Consider the following 24,751-nt stretch of genomic DNA (forward strand, 5'->3'; position numbering starts at 1 on the left):
AGCATAAGGTAATAAAGAAGTAATTTTACTACTTCTGTGTTACCATTTTCAGCAGCTTTCATAAGTGCTGTTTCAAATATTTTGAATAATTGCCATTTAATCTTATTTTGAAACATATCTATCATTACTAATATTACATCCTTTTTGTTCTATTAAAATATTTGACGAGTTCAGTATTTGCTGATTCCGCGAAAAAAACAAAATATATAATATCTTTTGGAGTTTGATGATTTTGAAGGAAATATTTGGTAAGAAACATATTCCCATTTCTTGCTGCTTCATTAATAATGGTATCAGTAATTTTCATACCTTCTTCTTCTAAATATGTTAAAACTATGATATAAAATACATAACTTTCCTAATTCACCGAAATTTTCGACTTTACTTAATTTATTTTCATCTTTAAAGATGTCATTTCTATGGAATTTAATTGCTATTTCATATCCATTTACAATCACTGAACGATCACATATATAAAATATTTCAATATTTCCACCTGCAACTGCATATTCACCCGTAAAGATAAGAAATGCATTATTTAACATTAAATATTTAAATCATTTAATTGATCCAAAAAATGCTGCATAATAAATATAACACACAAATGTTTCCCAATCATTTTGAAGTGAAATTGATTCATTCGACAATAATTATATATAAAGTATATAAAAAGTTTATTGAACGATCAAACCATATTGTATACTTTACTCAAAAGTGTTATTATTTCTATTTTTGATTTTCTCATTTCTATGTAAAAAATCACATTCCATTTAAGTTAAAACAGAAAGTTATACAGTCTCCAAAAGGAAATTTCATATTTTCGATTTGAAGCAAAACAAAAAATTTTTTATTATTCATATTCACCAACAGATAAAATTGTCGTGAACTTAATTCGCGACAGTTCATGTGATTCAACAATGTTTTCGATATAGTCTTTCATATGTTTGCACAAAATTGCTGCGTCTCCCACAGCCGCATCAGCATTAAATATTGTCATTAAATTCTTTAATGCTTTATATGCCTCAACACTTCTTGTTTTCACTTGTAGCATTCCCTTACACTTATTTAATGAAGGTGATGTATGTTCAATGTTTGTCATCGGGAGCTGAACCGTCCAATAACCGCAGCTACAACCGTAACCGCAGCACAGATAAGTATTGAGAAGTTTACACATGAATTCGGTCAGACGGTTATAAACGGTCTTCCAATTCAAATCGTTTTTACATTTTGTACATTTCAAAGTGATTTTCTTTTTGATGGTAATCACTGTATTACAATAAGGACAAAAGAAATATGGTTCGATCAAATAACAGTATTTTGTTTTTGCATTAGTTTTTTGGTTTTTCGGTTTTTTGATTATATCCATTAATTGATCTTTAGTTGGCATACCAAACACTTCACAAAGTCTAACAATAGGGGGTACTATTTGCGTTGATAAATACCATTCCACGTCAGCATCATCAACACTTGATATTAATGGATTATCTGGATGAACAGCTTTCAAATCATAATCCTTTGCTTTGTTGTCCACCATTATATAAGGTATTACATCGTTTGCCTTTACCTTATACCCATGTTTCATCATCCATTTCGCTACCGAAACATTGACCGCTTTCTTTGATGGGTCATATTGCTCTATCGGCTTTGTAATTGACTTGTTTATGACCAAATCGTTCAGCGTTATTTCGGTTTTCTTCTTGAAATACGACGGTTCAATTGAAATAACCGGTTGACCGTTATTGCGAATCATTTCAGCAATTCGTTTGACCTCGAGAAGGATCTCTTTAGCTGCGTTGACCTTTGTATCCGAATACATAAACTGATCAAGTGCAAACATTCCTAAGTATTTCAAAAGGCCACACCAATCTCTTCGAATAACTTCAAGGCCTTTGATTTCAATTCGAGAATTTTCTCGTATTTCTTTTTCACCTGCAGTTTCAAAACTAATTTCTTCGTTATCATTATGCGGCTCAAAGATTAATGCTGCATATTTCTTCTTATTTGTCAGAAGTAGTCGTAACAAAATGTTTTCGAAGCCAAGTTTCAAGTATTTATATTGGGAACTTATTTCTTTTCCTATTTGTATTGCAATTTCTTTTGCTCTTTTCCAATCTTTTGTTTTACTCATCACCATCACTGAATCAGTATCACCGTATATCACATCGAATTGTTTCTCTGTTATTTCGTCAACAGTTTTTTGTAATATATATCTTCCAAGACAAGTAATAATTTCAGCAATATAAATTGCAGGAAACCGACTATTGGGGTATCCCAAATAACCGTACATTGCATTTGAGAGGATTTTGATCGCCGACTGTTTAATTGACAGTCTTTGTTTCGTCAGCTTATCGTTTGATTCAATAAGTTTTTGCTTCACCTTTAAACGTTCCCTGAGCAAGTCTTCCATTATCATTGGCAAAACTCCTTTTACTTTCAAATCCTTTGCATCGTTTGCGATTTGAATTCTTTCCTGATCGTTTTGTGCTGTTCTATTCAACGTGATGAAACATAAATTGTATTCGCAAATGATTGAAGGGTATAACGAATTAAAGTCAAGTAACATAACGCATTCATTATAAAACCCTTTTTTAGGTTCAAGGACAAGTCCTCCTTCATATTGCACTTCTCTTTTTATCGATTTATTTAATGTTCTTTCGGGTATCAAATAATTTAAGTTTGAAAACGTATGTAAAAACAAATATTCGCATCGCAAGTTCGTAAGACCTTGAAACACTTTACGTAATGGACATCCAGAAAGTTGCGACAATTGTATCGATAATGGGATAACACATAATTTCTCGGCGAGTTTCGATACATAATACGAATCACGTTCTGTGTATTGAATTAAATTCTTTAAGCGCTGTGGAGTTTCAATCTCATTAAGTATGGAAATGCCTTCAAGCGATTGACGCTCTTGTCCAAACTCTTCTTTGACTATCGATGATAATGAATTCGTTTTGTTATTCAAGAATTCATTACATAAGATACGTAAATCAAATGAAATTCGTCCACAAAGATAAAAAAATGGAGAAATTTCATAGTTCGGTAATGAAAATCCTCGTCGAATACGTCCACATTTCCACCATCCGAAGACTTCTTCTTGTTGAAGTGTATTAAATATTAAGTTCCAATCAAATTGTAAACCATATGAGAATAAAATATCAATATCTTGTTCATGTATAAAATTAAAAAATTCAGTAACTAATTCAATCTCTGATTTACAAAAAATGACGTTGTCACTTTTTGGGATTTCAGAGGTTTTTGAAAAAGTGGTGGCGTTGACTGAATTCGATTCAAATGATTCAATATCACAATCCTTAAAAAGTCGGACCGATAGCATTAGAACATGATGAATTTGCTTTTCTTCTTCAAAATATGTTCGTAATGAAAAGGAACAGATGTTGAATTTGGGTGGCTTCCGTTCTTCACTTATGAGCGTGATGTGTTTGGGATTCTTTAATGTAAACATTGGAACAGTTGTAATTGATCGATCAACATTTTGAAGTTTTCGTATTTGAACCCATGATGGACCTTTGATTTGGTTCTTGGTATGGAAACAATCTGATAATGTGGATGTAAGACCAAAAACATTGGAATAATTTTCACCAATTAAAGGAACATTTGTAAGATTACAATCACTTGAAAAAGAGGCACATAACCATTCGGCCGCCTTTGGAATATTAGGGTCATTAAATGCATAATTCATATAAAAGTAAAATTTGTTATCTTTTGGTTCGATTAATTTACCACCACATTTAATTGCGATTTCTCTTACTTCATCAATTAATTCTTCTTTCTTACCTTCGATTGGTAAAAATTGCAAATAATATCTAGGTTCTTGAATTTGAATGCAAATTGTTTGAAAAATTTCATCAATCAACAACTTTAAAAAAAGATATAATTTCCCACCTTCTTCATGAGTTTGAAATAAATACGCTTCTATTATGTCTTTTTCATCTAAAATAATATTATTTGGTTGAGGAATCAAGATATCAGATTGTTCACTAAAATCAATGGATTGATCTGGATACAATGATATTAGGAGTTCTCTAGAATCTGCTGAGTCATTCGATACAACGACAGCTAATGGTGGTTCGTCTAAATTTTCGTTCGCCAAAATTTTTCCTTTTTTCTATCGTTCTATCGTATTTCACTGGTGAAGAAAAATTATTTTTGCATTAAATGAAGAAAAGAACAAATGCAAATACTACTTCTGAGTCAACATCTCAATGGCTAAGTAGTACAAGTGAAAATCAAGATATTGAAAATATTGATGTATTAAAATCAGAAGAAGAATATTTAAGCCAGTCAATGGATATCGATTCACTAGATTATCTGGAGGATGATACTAGCGAAGCAATTTTATCCTTGAAAAGAACAATATTATCACCTGAAAAATCTCAAAAATTTTTATCACCACCACCAAAAAAAAATGTAAGCTCACTAAAAACACTTAAATCCCCAGAAGCAAAATCAAAAACACGATTTGGAAGTGATGATTTTCAAAGTTTTTCGCCAAATACTACAAGTCAAGAAAAGTCTTTCATTTCGCAACATGAACCTCCACCAATTACACTACAAATCAGTTCTCCAGCTGGTGTTGTTGATGTCACTAGCAACAAAAATTCGAATCGAATTCGATATCAACGAGTTGATCGACCAAAACTTGACATACAAAAACATTTTTCTCCTAACTCAAATGACCCATATCAAGAGCTAATTGAAGAAGTTGATTCTGTTGATGAAAGTGAAAGTTCATTTCCACCACAAATAATTACACGTCGAAAGCCTAAAACAAACAGACGACTTCAACCAAATCCAACCCAAACATCCCAACAGTACATCGAAGAAATCGAAGATGAAAGTGATTCAACAAATATATCATCACACAATACGCCGAACTCAAATTCCACCGAATCCTTTGAAGTTATTGACTCCAATGAGGACAGCGATTCGTCATATGTACCTCAGCAGCAAAACAAACCGGATTCTATGGAAGACATTGAATCATATGAAGAAGCCGAAAATTATTTTACACAACCAAATCGAAGAGTTATAACCAAACAAGGAAACGAAGCATTTGAAGCTGATCCAATTTCATCGCAAATCAATGAAAATGATGAAGATGTTGTATATGATCCGATCTCAAGTCAAAGTTCGCAATTCTTTTCGGCGGACTCGTTCCGCCATCCCCTCGGCGGCGAACAAATTGACGAAGAAAACTTAAGCCAATTCTTCAAACGAAATATTGTAACATTTGAATTTGTATCTGATGAAACTGACGATTTGGACCTGTGGTACTATGGCTACTCAAGAGTCATCAAGGCAAAAGTTATCGAGTCACAAATCGAAGCTTTAAATGAAGAAGAATATTATTTAATTGCTAAAAGTTCGGACGTTTTGCATATCAGAGAAACCGGTGATCAGTTCATTCTCGGTGAGCCATTTAAGTTGTTTTCTTTTGAAGGGAATTTATATATTTTGTGTCCAAACATTTCGGATAAATGTAACTAAATTTTAAAACCGTAAACTAATACTCAATTGTAAATAAAACATTCAATTTTGTTTAAATACTTTATGCAATTGTAAAATATAAATCATTAGAACGCTTACGATAGATGATCTATCGTTGTCTTAAATATATCAAATTTAATCGTTTTTTTATACTCAATAACGACTTCTGAAGAAGCAGTGGTTTGATTCTTTAAGCCAAATTTCTTTTCTAATCAAATTACATTTAATTCTCTGATAAAACCTGATTGGAATCGAATATGTGAGCATAGTTATATTATTTTTTGATTATCTTTCCAAAGCATTTTTAAAAAATCAAAATTATTTTCATAAAAAAACATATTTTTATCGACCGTTTAATCAACATTTGGCTTGTTTCAACATATTAAACATTTTCGAAAATGTTATGGAAATATTTATCATTTGTTTTTGTTTGAAATTTATTTTCACATCAAACATCATTCAATGAAACTAATTTTATCCTTAAAGTTACGAAAGAGAACGAAAATTTATCAGACTTTGAAAGTTTTACGAAATATCTTTTTGTTTATGATCATGTGAATCATCTCACAGAATATTCATTTTCATATTGGAATTCATTATTAGAAGTTCATATTTCATCTGTTTTTTCTATCGGAGATTATTGTTTTTCTTATTGTTCGAATTTGAATAAAGTCATTATTGATGTATACAAATTATTGGAGATTATGCATTTTCATCATGTCCATTATTAACGAACGTTTTTATAAACACTAAAACCTTTCATTTAGGTATTCAAAGTTTTTCGAATTGCAGTCGACTTAATAAACAAATTCAACTTAATTCTGCAAATCAAATGAAACATTTACATTCTAATTTTTCGATATTTACATATTCACCAATACTTTTAAATAATGAAAATGAAATCATTGAAGAACACGAAATTACATTACATCTACATCATCATTTACATTATCTGTTACGAATGTTCAAAGTTATATTAATATTAAAGAAAGCATTGAAACTAACACGAATTCATTTCTATATTTTAACACGACAACATCGACATTCATTTACACGATGACGAAATCTATTACATCATCACCTTCTATGGCACGAACAAATTCACACACTGATTCATATGTTAATTCATATATTGACATCCAAACATCAACATTATCATACACATCAGTAAACACAATAATTCAAACATCATTATTTACGAATACTATAACAAATACATTCGTGAATTCTTTGACTATTATATATACAAGTCTTCAAACAAGTACTTATTCACCAACAAGTGGCATTACATTAGGATACACAACTACGCTTGTGAATGGAAGAAAGACGTATACAGAAACATATGTTACTACAGTCACACATACATACACACTAACTTCTACATATGGATCAGTATTATCTTATACATCGGTACTTTCACCTACAACAACAATATCAAATATTATCACAAACACGAATTCGTTAATATCATCACAAATATATATTCCAATTACGACAGGATCATTAACACAAACATTAACGAAAACGAACTCAGAAACGATAACACGAATATTTAGTGAATCAATCACAGAATCAAAGACATGCACATTAATTGAAACGAATTCCATTTTTTTCATCATTAACATTAATCACATCGGAAACATTAACAATTATAACATCAAACACAATATCAGAAACATTTATTATAACGCAAACACATTCATATATAGAAACAGAAATACATTCACAAACAGAAACACAAACATTTTCATATATAGAAACAGAAATTGAAACAGAAAGGAAAACACATTCATACACAATTTCATTATCGAATACTTTAACACATTCATTAATAATTACGAATACAATTTCTATTAATGAAATATATCTTTCAATTACGATCACATTCACAGGAAATTCTGAATATTTTGGATATATTATAAGTGAAATTATTTATTATGATTATACGATTCTTATATATTCTACATATATAACATATTATTCTAATTTTTATCATATTTACCAAATGAATGAAGGAAATGAGAATGAATATGAGAATGAAAATGGTTCGAAAACGATTTTAATAATCGGAATTGTTATTGGAATTATTTTATTTGTTATTATTCTTATTACTATTATTATTTTAATTACACGACGACATCAAAAGAAGAAAGAAACAAATTCCGAAAATGAACATGGATATGAACATGAACATTTAACGCATGAAATGAATAATTGTAATGTATTAAGACTTCAAGATATTGCTGAAGATCCATTTGCGAATGATTTTCAAGAACAAATTTTTATTCCGAAACTTTAAAATAAAAATATTTGGAAACTTAAATATAAATTTTTTAATATTATATTAAAATCAAAATGATTTGTATTGATTATAGTATAACTTATATATAAACTAACTATCATTCTTACAGTATTAATATATTCATAATTATTATTAATGATCATTATCTTCAAAATTATACATCTCAAAACAAAGGGTATTACGCCATCACTCGATAAAAGACAACAAAAAGAAAATCAGAATTAATTTATGATGGTTTTAGATTTGCTGACAAAAATGATCAATGACAACATGTTGCCCAGAATTTTTCAAAAACACTTCAATAAATGAATTATTAATGGACAAAAGGTGATTTCTTGTTAAAAAACTCAAATAAAAATCATTTATAAAACAAAATTAACCAAATAAACTATAAACAAAAGAAATTAATTTCTTTTTTTTTTTTTTCTTTTTTTTTCCTTAATTTGCTTTTTCTGTCAAATATTCGAATAGTTATAAATATATTTCCTGATTTTATTAAACTTTTAGAACAATATGTTGAATCACTATCAAATTTTGGACGGTTTTGTGTACAAACACAGTTCAAACTAAACTTTTATAGTCAAAAAATTTTCGGTAGGATTGGAATGTGTTTATATAGTCACGATTTCCCATTGCTTTTTATCCATAATTTGAAATTTCTTTTAATCACTCAAATTTTTTATCATATTTACTCATTCAACGATCGTTGACTTAAGATTTACTCATAAGCATTTAATTAAATATTCAATGCTGCCTTGATGCCATTCCCAAATGAACTTAATTTAACTGTAACTTTCTTTAATTTTTCATTGTTTCAATTCAAATGATAGTAATAAAGAATACTATTTGTGCATAAACAAAATCACACATATGCAACTCGTTAAAAAACGATGAAAAATTTGAATGAGGAATGCAAAATTTTGTCACTGTATTTTCAATAAAAATAAGCCACACACGGAAATTTTGACTTTAAAATTTCTTCTTTGTTTTTTGCATCTTATTTCATAGAGTGATCAACACATTCCGGATTCTTCATGGCAACATATAAAAATTTTTGGTAATGTTGTTCTATAAAGGGATATTTTGGTGGCTGCGATTTCTCATCTAAGTCACTTGGGCCAAATGGTTTTTTTATCTAATTCTTAAAAAGTTTTCGATATTGCATTGAATATGCAACTTGAAGAATCAAAACTTTTTCTTTTATTGTTCAATTATTAATAATCTTATTACTTTTTATTAAAGTTGGCTGAAGTTAAAACAAAAAAGGAACGGACAAAATAAGAACCAAAAAGATATTTTCATAGAATGAGCAAATTAAATTTTATTTAAGAATAATAATCAAGTTTAACGCAGCTTTCCACCGAGGACTTGCTCAAACCTCTTGATCATTCTGTTATCTGGAATAGCTGTACCATTTTCATAGTCGCGAACAACATCGATTTTAACACTTGCACGTAATGCTAAATCTTTTTGTGTCCAACCTTTTTGGTTGCGTAGATTTTTCATTTTGCTAGCGAATTCGAAACCAACTGTGTTAACTTCGAAGCATTCTGTGTTGTTATCGATTTCGTTCATTGCTCTTGCTTTGGCATTTGGACGTGGGATTTTTTGTCCAGCAGCCTTCTTAGCAGCAACGGAACCAGGAGGTGGTGGAACCTTCTTGAAGGTTCTTGGGTCGTAAAATTGATCAGACATTAAAAAAAGTGAAATGTTAAAACAGTTTTCTTTTCAAAATCAATATTTAAACAAAGTACTTGAAAATTGCGATTCAAATTTGAATGAAAATTTCCACAAATTGAGAGCAAAATTTGGGTGTTTATTTTGACTTCACATTCTTCCTTTGTTTTAACCCGAAAAATTCATTATCAATATCAAAAAAAATATGTAAATTACAAAAGAAATAGAAATACTTTAGATTTCTTCTATTATATTATCATTCAATTCACAAAAAAATTCATAATTTATCAAATGATTATTTCATGAATTACAATAAAAATAATCATTAAAACGCATTTTAATATTTAAATGATCTCTCAAAACTGTACTCAACTTAAAAGATTTTGTACATATCAAAACAAAAAATTTTGAAATTTGATTTTATTATTTTTGCCGATGTAACCGAAATTGAGTTCGATTTATTTATCTTTTTTTTGAAGATTTTCGATCAAAGCGAATATATGATCTGCCGCGCTTACGAATGTTGTTGCGACATATTTTTCCTTTGATTCCAAAACCCTTAATTTTTCTGTTATAGCAAACAAATAATGTGAAATATATTTCACCAGTGTAGCAAGATTTGGTAATTTTGCACCAAGCAAAGTATAAATCACCAATGGTAAGAAGTCATCTCCAGCGCATGCCTCACCAGTTTCGAACAAGTAAATATTTTGGAGTGCAGTCATTGCGTCACAAATGTAAGCCAATCTTTCCAAAGGTGCGCCAGTTATTGTACCATTTCTTAATATCCTATAAACGGGCTCGAAGCAGTTTGGGTTCTCAAAAAGTTTCGTCAGATTTTGTGAGTGAGTTTCCTTCATGAAAAGTGCCATTGCTTTATCGGTCAAATCCACGACTTGGTTATTCTTTTGCATTAACTCTCGATTCACGATCATGAAATTCTTCATCGGTAGTTTGGAAACTAATCCACTATGTAATTGCCTAGCTAAAGCCATATTACTCGAGCTATCCAAACCGATTTGCTCGGCGAACTTGAAAAGTGAGTCAGCAGTTGAAGAGAAGAAACTTAGCCAGTCCTGATCCTTCACCATTAATGCCAATATGTTACTTCCGATGTCCTTCTCGACTAAGTCATTCCTTAACAAGAACAACTTAAGTACTGCCTGATAAACGATTGGCTTTAATTGCAAATTCGCATTCTTCGCATTTTGATATAACATTTCTAATTCTTGACCACGTTCTTGGAGTTTAAATGAAATGGAAAACTTTGAAGAATGTTCAAATATTCGTTTGTTAATAGTGTTATGTAATATCTTTAATATCTCGTCATCACTTTTATGTGATCTTTTAATCTTCGATTGTATTGCTTGCGTTCGAGTTATCCATTCATTTGATGATATATCTTCAGCTTTTTCCATTTGCTTTTGTAAGAACTTTGTTAAATTTGTTGGCGCATTCGGATCAGGATGTATACCTTGTAAATAATTAATCAAGTGAACAATTAATTGTTCGATTTCTTTACTCTCTTCTCCGTTATTATTATTACTAATTTTGTTAATGATTGGTAATACAATTTTTGCTCCTTCTTCTTCATCATCGTTAATATTCGTCATGTTATTTGTCGGTAATTTAAATGATTGGAACCAAAAGTCTAAAAGTTCATCATTTTCTAACGTTACATTTCCGATGTTACATAACTCTTTAAATTTATATCGCGCTGCTTTTTCACTTGAGTCGACTTCAATTAAATTTATTGTGTCATTAACTAATTGAGTTAAATATAAAATGTCATTGACAGATAATAACAATGGATGTGACATAACTTTCGTTACTTTTTGAAGCTTCTTCGCTGAAATACCTTCAACACCTCCATCATAAATCCCAATCTTTTCTAAGATCTCAAAGACTCGTAATTGCTTGAACGTGTCATTACATAATATCCCTTTCTCAATGTACATTTCGGGTATTAATTTATGGTTAAGTTTCCATCGAAAGAGTTTCGTTAACGTGGTAAAATGATTAGAGCGAGTGATAGCGGCTGTCTCTGTCACTAAACAAAACAATTTCGGATTCAACATCGCAGGTTGTAAAATGATATTAATAAAAAAGTATTCCATTAATTGATATGCTTCGGAGGTTTGTTCTGGGAAGTTCCGTAACGCAACCTTAAACGCTTCTGAGAAGAAGTACCGAATGATGCTCGGGATTTTGGGAATGCAATAGATTAACTCGTTGGTTAATTTGACGGCATACTTTAATAGGATCTCAATGTACTCTAAGGAGCTCTCCTGCATGGAGGTAAGGACTTCGTCGTTCATTATGATGCTTAAGTCGGATGATAACGCAAGTTGGAGATATTTTTGGATTCCATTATTATGTAAAAATTGTCGAATCAATTCACGAATAAATGAGTTACGGAAATGGGCTGAAGTAACTGAGCCACAGGATTTGATTTGCATGTCAATAAGTTCACATAATGCATGAACATATGCAACACCTTGTTCAATACACCAACAATACCCAAATAAAGAAGGAAACGTTGAGGATGCAAAAAATAAGATGGAAGGTGATGGGATGTAATTGAGATTTGGTCGATTTGTTAACGAAGAATCTGTAAAATATTTAAAAATACATTTAATTAATAATGGATAATATTGTGGAATCCCTTTCATAAAATTGTTGATCTTGACTGTGATGGATGTACTAAATGGTAAAGATGATGGGGTCTCAAATATTTGACTAATGTCTCGTTTATAAATCGATGAGTTGATGAATGTTGTAACATCTGTTTCTGATAATTTGGGATACCACATGTCGCATAACGCAAACGATCGTAATTCAGAAATTAAACCTCGTAGTGAAGTTTCGATGAAATCGCGTTGACGATTAATCTCTGTACTAAGTAGGTTGGTGAGTTGTCTTTCTTGTAATACTTGGCGATGAAGTGTAATGAAAGGAACAGACATTCGCCAAAAAATTTGATTAAGACATTCCACTTTTTCTATCCAAAGCAATTGACTACTGGCCGTGGAAATAAACCAAAAAAAAAAAATATTTCAAATATATCTGTAAAGTTATCAATTCTTCATGTTGCATTCACTTTTTATCCATTGTCTTTGTATAACTTGTAACTTTTTGATAATCTTACGGGAAAGTGATCCTGTTAGATACAGGATATAAACTGTAAAAAAAAAATTTAAACAAAACTAATGAAAATAAGAATTAAAACAAGATGAAAATAACAAGGAAATTCAAGTCGTTTTTAAAGTCAAGAAATTGATATAATCTAAAAAAATTAATTATTTAAAATTATGAAAAATAAGATGAAAAAACAAACGGTATAAAAAGCCTTCGAATAATTATCACAAACAAACAAAAGAAAAAAAAATTATCCAAGATTAAAAATTTATAAAGGCATCCATGGAAGATTTTGGCTCTTCAAAGTTTGCAAAACTTGTTTGTCCTTCAGGTCAAACAAGGATTTAATAGCTTGAATTTCTTCTTCGGTACAATTATAATCACCAATAAATTCATTTAATGTGTTAAGTAACTCACGAAATTGTAACTTACGTGTTGATAATACTTGACAAAATGTTGGTATATCTAAGACATTGGATAAAGTTGATATTGATATTCTATTTGAAAAGTAAAATTCTGCAATATATTTAGCTAAGTACCTTAACTCTGCATTCAGTTGATATTCGTAACATTGATTTATCAAAGTAATTAAATTTTCTTCGTTAATGCCAGAATTGAGAATATTTTCAATTGCATTAGCAAGAAGCCCAATTCCATAAAACCTTGCAATAGCAAATATACACATTACATTTTCTGGTAAAATTTGTATTTTTCCTGTATAAAACCATCTCAATACATCAAGAAATAGATTTCCAGGATTTACATCAATTGGAACTTGGCGCTCAACATCTTCTTGCATACCACTTGTAAAAGCATTGTAAAAAAACACAGAACTATTTGCAAGAATAGTTGTATGTGATCGATATGGTTGACCATCAATAATCAAAGTGCAATCAGTAATCATCCCATTGTTTTGGAAATCTTTGGACATAAATTCACCGTAATCAAAAACAGAGTCATAAGTAATGGTGTTGTTCATTTGGTATTGGGATATCCCTATTTTCAGATCACATGTCAGTCTAATCACATAACGCAAATAAACCTTTGAAAAATAATTCAAGAAAATCAGCTTCAAAAAAACATGAATAATTCGTCTTCTTGAAGTTTAAACACATAATAAGCCTCATTGCTTTAAGATATTTCAAACAATATATTCAAGTGTTGAGAAATTTTATCGGATTGATTTAAATAGAAAAAGATGAAAATCAATATAAAGAATTTTTAGCGCATCAGATGAGGCTTTTCGTTGTATAATGTGTGATTCACCCATAAGCAGGCCTACAACTATAATTGATATCAATTTCTTTGGTTCCTGGTACATGTTCGATAATTTCGCCTATTGTTGTGTCGGGGTATATTGCGAATTCTTTAAAATACAGGAATAAAGTATCATTTTCTGAAATTTGACCTGCAAGATGTTTTCGAATCACTGTAATGATCTTGGCGCATGTCATTGTATCTGCGCAGGCATATGTATTTTTTTTGATGGTTGGGAGTCCATTTCCTAAAAGATGGACTGTAGTTTTTGCTGGTTTAGACATTGTTGAAACCGTTAAAAGGCGGTTTTGTCATCAAAATCAGCAACCAAATAGCGATTGAAATAAACCGGAAACGTTTTGATTTTATTCAAAATAAAACAAATCTTATAATATTCATGAATATAAAGCGTGTTTTGTAATTATGTTGAGATTATTTGATCATCTAATATGTTGAATTCTATGTTCTTAAAATTATAATAATCAATCTTACATTGAAATCTCAACTAACTAAATTTTAATACTTTTTAGTATGCATAGAATAGGTGAGTGTATTAATGTTAAATCTGATATTGATTGACAACAAAGAAAGAAAAGTCAAAAAAAGGAAGAAAAAAATATGACCGTTTACAAAAAAGGAAACAAATGGAAGAACAAACAACTGTTCCAGAGAAAAAAGAAATAGAACAAGTTCCTTTACCCACAGAATGGTCATATTACAGTGCTTGCCCAATTTTTTGGCATTTCAAAGGAGAAAAAAAAATTCGATTTGGCTATACTATTTTAAGATTTTTTCCATTTTATTTCCTCATTTTACTAAGTGCATTGGTTTATTTGTATTGGTATAATTTTGCATACCCCTATCTTTCTGAAAGCTTAAAATCAAAAACTTTCCCAATTCTTACAATATGTTTTATTTTAGCGATGATAAATTACACACTTACACACTTTGTTAATCCTGGCATTATTCCTTGGAATTGGTCAGAAACTCGTCGAACACGTTATTCTTCAAATGAGATTAAAAGTGGAATTGCCACTACTCCCGAGCAAAAGCAATGGGGAAAAGATCATGAACTACCTCCACGAGCATTTTTTTCTTACTCATATGGCTTTGCAGTTCTTCGTGCCGAACATATATGCTTTTTTGCTGATCAATGGGTTGGTATACATAATCTCAAATACTTTTTACTTGCAACGATGTATGGGTCCATTTACTTAATTTATGTTTTTATCACATCTTATATTGCTTATCATGAAGATCCCACATTTTCGTTCAAAAAACTCTGGCTCTACCTATTGGCCTTTTGCACAACTGGCCTGTTTGCTTCATATCATATTCAGCAATTAGTTTTAGGAGTAAAACGAATTGTTGAAAATTACACATATGTTGAGAGCCGCTTTGGCTTTCCAAATGTATACAACAGAGGAGTGATCAAAAACTTTGAAGAGATTTTTGGACCAGTCTTTTTGCTTCCTCTTTGGTTTCTTCCGATTCCTCTGAAGGGTACAAAGAACGGCTATGATTACCCTCAACCACCGGCAGAAATCCTTGAAAATAATGATGATGTATCTTTGCAAAATAAAGTAATATAACTTACACTTTTATCTAAATGTTTTGATTATTTTTTTCCTTATTCATAGGATATAAATATGATTACCCAATAAATATTTTAATGAATTCTTAGAGAAATATAGCAAATCACAAATTTAATTTGATATCTTGACACTCTTGAACGAGCACAAAGTGAAAATATTTCATATTTGGAAACATTTTTGTAATCTATTCAAAAAAATGCCGATCAAAACCGAAGTATAGAAAAAGTAAAATATGACGTGACCGTTTATGGAAAGTATTGAAAGAATTAATGTCACTTAAAAATTCCGCTATTTAAAGTAATTCACACCTATCAAAGAAGCTTTTCTTTGCAGGTGGAGTTTGAGGCTTATTCTTTTCTTTTTCATCCCGTATCTTTCTAGAAATTTCGATAAATGCGTTTTCTAAGTTTTGTCCTGTAAGAGCAGATGTTTCAAGAAATGATGCGTGCATGTAGTCTGCAAGCTCTTGTCCTTCTTTTTGCGTGATTTTGCGGTCATCAGTTTTATCTGCCTTATTTCCGCAGAGTACAATGCAAGGGTTTGGTTTGAGTTGTATAATTGATTCATAGAATTCTTCTATTTTTTCAAATGATTGCTCGTCATCAATTGCATAAACAATAATAAATCCATCACCTTTCTTAATATAGTTATCTCTAGCTGACCTAATATCGTCTTGTCCAGCAGTGTCAAGTAATTTAAGCATTATAGACTTGTTATCGAGCTTTATTGTTTTACTATAATCACTTGCAATTGTTGGATCATACTCTTCTTCAAAATATCCATGAACAAAGCGTATCAAAAGCGCTGACTTTCCAACTGCTGCAATACCAAAAACTACAATGCTATAGGAAACTTTCTCTCCCGAGTCGCCCATTGCAAAAAGTTTATAAAGTTTTGAAATATTGAATACATTTAAAAGTTTGTCGGACAATTCAATTGATGTTCAAGAGATAAATCGGAAAAAAGTCAATTTGGATCGATTTCTTATGCAAATATGTTTTACCAAATGAAATTATGATTTCATTGAAAAGTTTAGCTTTATGTTGAACATTTTATTGATTAATTTTATTTCTGAAATAGATATTTATGTATTGTTATGATATGAAGCAAAATACACTTTTTGTATTGAAGTTAACAATATTTGCTAAAAGTCGAATCATTGAAATACAAAATTTTTGAAACTATTTCAAAAGTGGTTAACTAAGTTAAGCAAGGAATGGATTTACAAAAAATGTCATACAAAACACTTTTTGAATAAATTTATATTATATTATTATATTTGCTTAAACGTTCGTCATATTAACAAGTTCGTATTGTCTCAGTTGAATTAATACTCCAAGATTAACTGCTGAAAGAGGAATTTCAATAATCGTTATTTTTATTGATAAGAATCGATAGTACGATGAAATATCTTTAAATAAATATAGAAAAACATTTTTTAAGTTTTTAATGTAAATTGATAGTTTTACAGCAAAATGACAATATTTTCAGAGGGAAACGATCATTTCTCATTGAAATCAAACATCAAATTTCGAGGGTGAAACTATTTTTACTATTTGGTGAACATTTTTGAAAGGAGATTCGAAACTGCGAACGAAGCAGCAGCTCTTTGCTCCTCTCCATCATACAATTTTCTGTATCTTTCTACCAACAATTCCTTACCTGCCGAAGCATATCCCATCAGCCTTTTTATTGCTTCGTCGCATTCCTTTTTACGCGGCTTTGGATATTTAACTTTCTCTGTAACTTTAAAGTCGGAAATCCCTATGACGAAGTTATATATGTCCTCAAATCTGTCTACGATTTGTTCACTAAGTTCTTGAAGATATTCATATCGATCAGAAATAAGCTGAAAGTTAAATGGCAATTGTAGCAATTGTGTGAACTGTACTGATATTTTATGTATTTCAATGTCTGTTCGGCCTTTTTTTTCATAATAAAATGGATTTGAAATTACCGCATTTGAAAATCGTAAACAGAAAAATGAGGAAAGTGCATTAAAAACTGCATGCTTGGTCTTTAAAACAAGAGATACTTGTGACCGTAATACATTTGCCATGTGTCGAATCTGTGGAGTGATGAATTTATCGCCTGATACAAATTTGTCAAGTACCCAATTAAGAAGTTTGGATACTTTTTTTATCTTGCTGATGTCATTTTCTCGGATTCCTAAATATCCGGTATCATCTATTTTGTTGATTATTGGCTTGAGTATATTATTTAAAAAATCTCCGGCAAAAAGATCATAATATACTTGGAAAAGAAATGTAAGGTGTGAGTTATGTCGTAGTACTGTACCTTCAGTGAGTGCTGGTTGAGCAAATTCAACCGCACACACTGTAGATATAAATCGATGAACAAGTTTATCATATGAAAATACAGTAAAAAGATCATGCATAGCTTTGTGTGAAACGTTCATGCTAATAATGTCGAAATCTAAGAGAGCTTGAAGAAGATATGTATCAGGTGAAACAAGTGCTTGGTGAAAAGAATCAATTATTTCTTGTGGAACATTGTCAGGTGGATATGGAAATGATAGAGGTGATAGATACGGCTGAGTGGTCCATACATCATAAGAAATCTTAAAAAGTGGTACTAAACGTTCGCAAACTTCATTTTCCTTCCAAATTCGTATTGTGTTGGATTTATTGGAGCGGTCAACATGGTCAACTTGGAAGCTGTTTACAACTTTTAAGTTATCCATAGTCAAGACTTTGCATTGATCTGATTTATCTATAATTACCCAATACTTGGTTTTGTTTTTGAATATCTTCTTGTAACGATAAAAAATCCCACAGAGAATTACTTCTTGTTTGCCTGATGATTTCTTATGCCAGTTTTTGGGAACAAGATGAAATCCAAGCCAGCTGACAACCTCATTTTTGTCCATTTTACCACTAATTAGGTGTGCAACAGCTACAAGAGAATTTCGTTCTTTTGTAGAAATGTTTTCTAGAACATTTTTTGCACTTAAAGGAAATGTGTCTGTAATGTATGAAATTGAATTTGGCTTTAAAACTAACTTTAAAGAATCATCTAATTGTAAAACTTCAGGTGTATCAGCTGGAATTAAAGTTTTCTTCCTATTAATTTTTACATTAGATAATTGCTCTGAAATGTTTTCTTTGAATTCCCTGAAATCGCCATCAGGAGCAGCATTGTGTGCAAAATTTGATTTTTGTGCCTTTGATTTTAATTTAGAAACTGATGGTACAAAATTATTATAAGAATTAAAATGTTCACTTAAATATTCATTTATAGCGTTCATCTTGGATTTTTCGCCTTTTATTTTGCGTATAGGAAAACGAGCTTTATTATTTTTTGGTTTCGCTGAACGCTTCTTCATTAAACCCGCAAGTTTGTTGGTTTGAATATTCATTCAATTCCTAACAAAAAGTGCTTTTATTTGAATGGATTATTTAGCTTTTTTAGAGAAATCTTGATTAACGGATTTTTTGTGAATGAATAACAGCACTTTTCATCCAAAACTGTGGGTTGGTTTAATTGAAATTTTATGGTTTTAAATTGTCACTGACGTTTTGGCGGGGTTCGATGTTTCGTTTTTTTGCTTTTTTTGTGAACTTTACATATATCTTCGATAAGAAACAATTTAACCAGTTACAGCTTGTGAAAACATAGGAATGAAACAAAGAAAGAAGAAACTTCTCGGGCTTTCATTAAAAATTTCATTTCTATCAATCATTCTTCTAAATATATCTTCTCTACAGTCGATACATCCCATTACTAACGTTAGCAAAACTATACTATTTAATTTTGATCAACAATTATCAAAATTAATTATTCAAATTCCTAAAACACGTGAAATCAGATCTTCTGATAATATTAATATGTACCTTAACTCACCATTTGTTAACATTAGTGTTAATTCAAATCAACTTGAAAATCTCAAAACAACTAAAGATATCATTTCTTTTTCGTTCACGATTCCTATAAATTCCGAGTACAATGTAAGTCTTTTTTATAATGATAAAATTATATATAATGAGATTATAAAAGTCATGAATCAACCATTTCTCGATAATTATCAATACACTCAAATTTTCTGTGTTGGCGATTCTTTTGTTAATCGGTGGTGTCGACTTCGACGAGTTTGTCTCCAAGGATCACAAATAATTTTTTCATTTCCATTCAATGCCACATTCGAGAAAGTATTTGTTGTACCCGGATCTAAAGCACCACCTAATGACATCGAAAAAAACAGAATTCTTTCATCACAAATCTCAATTTTAAGTCAATTTCCAACATCAGAATTCGAAACTGATCCATTTCAGGTCACAAGTCAGTTCTTTAATCATTTAATGATATGGCATAATCTTATGGATTATGTCGTTCCTACGTATTGGACTATGTCTTCCAATTACGCATGTATTACAAATAATTTATGGGATTCAACTGATCCAAGATATGGACACATTGATCATTCTTGGCATATACTTGATTTTTCTGATCCCACGATTTACGGACTTTTTTACATTCGTTATCTATCTTCAAGTCCTATAGATTTTCTTAGACCCAAAATCAGATGTTTTGAACAAATTAATTTTGGTCTTCGTAAAACTGAAAAAAATCCAATTCTTCAACGACGCTATTCATCACAATTAACAGTTCCGTATGAAATAGATCCTTCTGGTGTTTCAGGTCTTCGAGAGTATTTTCTTGATACAATAAATGTCACTGGAAATAAACTTCCGAACATAAAGAATCCGCTAATAATTATAATAAAACGAAAAGGATCAAGCTTAAAGCGTTCTATAATAAACATTGAAAATGTATCTAATTCAATACGAGAACTATGCCCATTTTGTGATGTTAGAATTGTAGACATGCAAGAACGCAACAAAGTTGGGCAAGTTTCTTTGGTACATAATGCATCACTTTTAGTTGGAATGCATGGAAGTGGTCTTACCCATGGAATTTGGCTGAAGCCTTCAACTGAAAAGCTACCGACAGGGATTTATGAGATATTCCCTTATAGATATACTTGTAGAAAGTGGTACAACCACTTGGCAAACATGGCAAGGATTCAATACTTTGCATATTACACTAAAGATGTAAATCATTCAAAAATTGATCCGAATATCCCTCAAAGCAGAATTAACGATTGCATCTTGGGAGAGGAAAACATGTGTGAAAGAATAAAGTGCCATGATGTAATAAGGGATCAGAGCTCAATTATAGATATAGAGGAATTTAAAAGGATAATATTTCCTTTCTTTCAACAGATTAATGAATCGAGAAAAAATGTGGATTTGTAAACTATTTAAAAAGTGTGTTTTTAATGGTTTATTTTCTTATTTCAGCGGAATCCTCTTTTATGCAAGAAATAAAATATTTATTTCATTATGCATGTGATGTGCAGTCCTAAGTTCCATGTAACCATATGTTTCTCTCATAAAATTGTAAGCATCTTATGTTTGCAAACATAAAATATCTATATAGAGATATTTGGATTGTCTACATCAAAGCAACAACAACAAAAAAGAAATATCAACATAAGCTTGAATTGTCTATTGGGAACATTCACGTGCAACATTTTTATTCATTACACAATGAATTTTAGTTAAATTGAATAAAATAGAATAAAATAAAATTATTTATATTGAGTTATATCAAAATATAAACTCCTGTGCCTTGGCCTATGCCTTTTGTGTTCAGATTGCTCTCTTTCCAAATTTATTGTGTGATAATTTTCATCCATCAAGTTAATATTTGGAAGAACAGGATAGATAACTTCCCAGTTATCTGCGTACCATGTAAGAAGACGTTCAAAGTTACGTTTCATCTCTCTTGAAGGTGGTTGAATTCCTAAAAGATTTGATAAAATTATTGCAATGCTGTTCAGCTCAAATATGCTAACACCACTACTAAAACGTACAACTAGGATTTTATAAACTTGTAAAACCTTGTCATAAACATAAGTATTATTAGGCTGTGTGTCTAATTTTACCATTCTTAGGTTTTTTGTGGGAGCAAATATTTTTACCTGGATGGCTAGCTCGTGGTTCGGGTATTTGAAGACGAAAGTTAGAGTTTGGAGCGAAAAATTGGCTTTGCATGAAAATCTTGTTTCTTTAATAACTTTTTGAGAAGAAATCCCGCTGTTTTCAAAAAGAGACACTTTCACATAAAAAATTGAAAAACTCAACTCTACGTTTATAAGCACTCGAAGAAAGGATATTCCCACATCTAGTAGATTAATTATAATTTCTTATGGTTTGATTTCCAATAATAGTCTATATAAAATAAAGAATGATCTTAGACAGATTTGTTTTCTTTTTCATTAAAATTTTGAGAAGAATTTTGAAATCTTTCGTTTTAGAGCTGAAAAAGTAAACGGTAATTTACATAATCACGTCACTTTTACTTGAATTTATTGAAATTTCGATTTTTCAAAACGTTATTAAATATTTCTTTGTCTGGGCTGTTAATTCCAAATAATGTTTTCTTTCTTGTATGTTTTTTATTCTAACCCCTAGCCGAAAAGATAAAGGAACTTTTAGACCTATGAAAAAAGTCCCAAAACAACATCGAGCTTACAAACTTCAAGAAATTTCACATGCAACATTAGGCGCAGGAGATATCAGGGGCGCAGTTAAGCTCCCCGCTGGCGAAAATCTAAATGACTGGCTTGCTGTGAGTGTTGTAGATTTTTTCAACGAGCTTAGCTGTCTTGTTGCTCCTGTAATTGGATATTGTACGGCTGAGAAGTGTCCCGAGATGACAGCTGGACCAGGCTTCAAATATTACTGGCAAGATAATGACAAATATAAAAAGCCAACAATGCTTCCAGCAAATGAATATATCACAAAAGTGATGATCTGGGTTGAAAGTCTTTTAAACGACGAAAAAATCTTCCCATCTGATCCCAATGCTCCGTTTCCCAAAGATTTCCTTAAGATTGTTCAAAATATTTTCAAAAGACTATTTCGAATTTATGCACATCTTTACCACCACCATCGCGAAGACGTTATTGCATGCGGTATCGAGGAAAACTTAAATTCGTCGTTTAGACATTTCATGTATTATACGAACGAGTTTCAATTAATCCCAGCCAATCAGCTCGAACCCCTCCGTAGCATTATTGACCTTCTAAAATAAACTTTTAACGAGTTGCTTATGTGTGATTTTGTTTATGCACAAATAGTATTCTTTGTTACGATCATTTGAATTGAAACAGTGAAAAATTAAAGAAAGTTACAGTTAAATTAAGTTCATTTGGGAATGGCATCAAGGCAGCATTGAATATTGAATTAAATGCTTATGAGTAAATCTTAAGTCAACGATCGTTGAATGAGTAAATATGATAAAAAATTTGAGTGATTAAAAAAATTTCAAATTATGGATAAAAAGCAATGGGAAATCGTGACTATATAAACACATTCCAATCCTACCGAAAATTTTTTGACTATAAAAGTTTAATTTGAACTGTGCTTATCCACAAAACAGTCCAAAATTTGATAGTGATTCAACATATTGTTCGAAAAGTTTAATAAAATCAGGAAATATATTTATAACTATTCGAATATTTAACAGAAAAAGCAAAATAAGAAAAAAAAGAAAGAAATTAATTTCTTTTGTTTATAGTTTATTTGGTTAATTTTGTTTTATAAATGATTTTTATTTGAGTTTTTTAACAAGAAATCACCTTTTGTCCATTAATAATTCATTTATTGAAGTGTTTTTGAAAAATTCTGGACAACATGTTGTCATTGATCATTTTTGTCAGCAAATCTAAAACCATCATAAATTAATTCTGATTTTCTTTTTGTTGTCTTTTATCGAGTGATGGCGTAATACCCTTTGTTTTGAGATGTATAATTTTGAAGATAATGATCATTAATAATAATTATGAATATATTAATACTGTAAGAATGATAGTTAGTTTATATATAAGTTATACTATAATCAATACAAATCATTTTGATTTTAATATAATATTAAAAATTTATATTTAAGTTTCCAAATATTTTTATTTTAAAGTTTCGGAATAAAAATTTGTTCTTGAAAATCATTCGCAAATGGATCTTCAGCAATATCTTGAAGTCTTAATACATTACAATTATTCATTTCATGCGTTAAATGTTCATGTTCATATCCATGTTCATTTTCGGAATTTGTTTCTTTCTTCTTTTGATGTCGTCGTGCAATTAAAATAATAATAGTAATAAGAATAATAACAAATAAAATAATTCCAATAACAATTCCGATTATTAAAATCGTTTTCGAACCATTTTCATTTTCATATTCATTCTCATTTCCTTCATTCATTTGATAAATATGATAAAAATTAGAATAATATGTTATATATGTAGAATATATAAGAATCGTATAATCATAATAAATAATTTCACTTATAATATATCCAAAATATTCAGAATTTCCTGTGAATGTGATCGTAATTGAAAGATATATTTCATTAATAGAAATTGTATTCATAATTATTAATGAATGTGTTAAAGTATTCGATAATGAAATTGTGTATGAATGTGTTTTCCTTTCTGTTTCAATTTCTGTTTCTATATATGAAAATGTTTGTGTTTCTGTTTGTGAATGTATTTCTGTTTCTATATATGAATGTGTTTGCGTTATAATAAATGTTTCTGATATTGTGTTTGATGTTATAATTGTCAATGTTTCCGATGTGATTAATGTTAATGATGAAAAAATGGAATTCGTTTCAATTAATGTGCATGTCTTTGATTCTGTGATTGATTCACTAAATATTCGTGTTATCGTTTCTGAGTTCGTTTTCGTTAATGTTTGTGTTAATGATCCTGTCGTAATTGGAATATATATTTGTGATGATATTAACGAATTCGTGTTTGTGATAATATTTGATATTGTTGTTGTAGGTGAAAGTACCGATGTATAAGATAATACTGATCCATATGTAGAAGTTAGTGTGTATGTATGTGTGACTGTAGTAACATATGTTTCTGTAAGTGTCGTTCTTCCATTCACAAGCGTAGTTGTGTATCCTAATGAAATGCTACTTGATGGTGAAGAAGTCATTGTTAGAATACTTGTATATGTAGTAGTCATAGTGTTCACAAATATATTTGTTATAATATTTGTAAATAATGATGTTTGAATTGTTGTGTATACTGATGTGTATGATAATGTTGATGTTTGGATGTCAATATATGAATTAACATATGAATCAGTGTGTGAATTTGTTCGTGCCATAGAAGGTGATGATGTAATAGATTTCGTCATCGTGTAAATGAATGTCGATGTTGTCGTGTTA

At 30.2% G+C, this 24,751-nt stretch overlaps 9 protein-coding genes across 9 annotated transcripts; 3 read left to right on the forward strand and 6 right to left on the reverse strand.

The window, feature by feature from the left end:
• Window positions 1-850: 850 nt before the first annotated feature.
• GO595_008233 (DNA-directed DNA polymerase) lies at window positions 851-3,706 on the reverse strand (the record flags this gene model as incomplete). The annotated part of the gene is made up of 1 exon (XM_067921785.1): window positions 851-3,706. One exon carries the CDS (start codon window positions 3,704-3,706, stop codon window positions 851-853), a length of 2,856 nt encoding a protein of 951 aa, XP_067771574.1.
• Window positions 3,707-4,311: 605 nt separating this feature from the next.
• GO595_008234 (uncharacterized protein) lies at window positions 4,312-5,514 on the forward strand (the record flags this gene model as incomplete). The annotated part of the gene is made up of 1 exon (XM_067921786.1): window positions 4,312-5,514. One exon carries the CDS (start codon window positions 4,312-4,314, stop codon window positions 5,512-5,514), a length of 1,203 nt encoding a protein of 400 aa, XP_067771575.1.
• Window positions 5,515-9,160: 3,646 nt separating this feature from the next.
• Window positions 9,161-9,511, reverse strand: GO595_008235 (Multiprotein-bridging factor 1; the record flags this gene model as incomplete). The annotated part of the gene is made up of 1 exon (XM_067921787.1): window positions 9,161-9,511. The coding sequence occupies one exon, from the start codon at window positions 9,509-9,511 to the stop codon at window positions 9,161-9,163; it is 351 nt and encodes a 116-aa protein (XP_067771576.1).
• Window positions 9,512-9,951: 440 nt separating this feature from the next.
• GO595_008236 (uncharacterized protein) lies at window positions 9,952-11,952 on the reverse strand (the record flags this gene model as incomplete). The annotated part of the gene is made up of 1 exon (XM_067921788.1): window positions 9,952-11,952. One exon carries the CDS (start codon window positions 11,950-11,952, stop codon window positions 9,952-9,954), a length of 2,001 nt encoding a protein of 666 aa, XP_067771577.1.
• Window positions 11,953-12,899: 947 nt separating this feature from the next.
• Window positions 12,900-13,562, reverse strand: GO595_008237 (BTB/POZ domain containing protein; the record flags this gene model as incomplete). Its single annotated transcript, XM_067921789.1, has 1 exon — window positions 12,900-13,562. The coding sequence occupies one exon, from the start codon at window positions 13,560-13,562 to the stop codon at window positions 12,900-12,902; it is 663 nt and encodes a 220-aa protein (XP_067771578.1).
• Window positions 13,563-14,811: 1,249 nt separating this feature from the next.
• Window positions 14,812-15,480, forward strand: GO595_008238 (DHHC zinc finger domain containing protein; the record flags this gene model as incomplete). Its single annotated transcript, XM_067921790.1, has 1 exon — window positions 14,812-15,480. The coding sequence occupies one exon, from the start codon at window positions 14,812-14,814 to the stop codon at window positions 15,478-15,480; it is 669 nt and encodes a 222-aa protein (XP_067771579.1).
• A 295-nt stretch (window positions 15,481-15,775) lies between these two features.
• Window positions 15,776-16,357, reverse strand: GO595_008239 (small GTP-binding protein; the record flags this gene model as incomplete). The annotated part of the gene is made up of 1 exon (XM_067921792.1): window positions 15,776-16,357. One exon carries the CDS (start codon window positions 16,355-16,357, stop codon window positions 15,776-15,778), a length of 582 nt encoding a protein of 193 aa, XP_067771580.1.
• A 678-nt stretch (window positions 16,358-17,035) lies between these two features.
• GO595_008240 (GTPase-activator protein) lies at window positions 17,036-18,187 on the reverse strand (the record flags this gene model as incomplete). Its single annotated transcript, XM_067921793.1, has 1 exon — window positions 17,036-18,187. One exon carries the CDS (start codon window positions 18,185-18,187, stop codon window positions 17,036-17,038), a length of 1,152 nt encoding a protein of 383 aa, XP_067771581.1.
• Window positions 18,188-22,008: 3,821 nt separating this feature from the next.
• GO595_008241 (Mob1/phocein family protein) lies at window positions 22,009-22,602 on the forward strand (the record flags this gene model as incomplete). Its single annotated transcript, XM_067921794.1, has 1 exon — window positions 22,009-22,602. One exon carries the CDS (start codon window positions 22,009-22,011, stop codon window positions 22,600-22,602), a length of 594 nt encoding a protein of 197 aa, XP_067771582.1.
• Between the last annotated feature and the right edge of the window lie 2,149 nt (window positions 22,603-24,751).

This window comes from Histomonas meleagridis, assembly GCF_020186115.1.
Source record: "Histomonas meleagridis strain 2922-C6/04-10x chromosome Unknown contig_63, whole genome shotgun sequence".
NCBI lineage: Eukaryota > Parabasalia > Tritrichomonadida > Dientamoebidae > Histomonas > Histomonas meleagridis.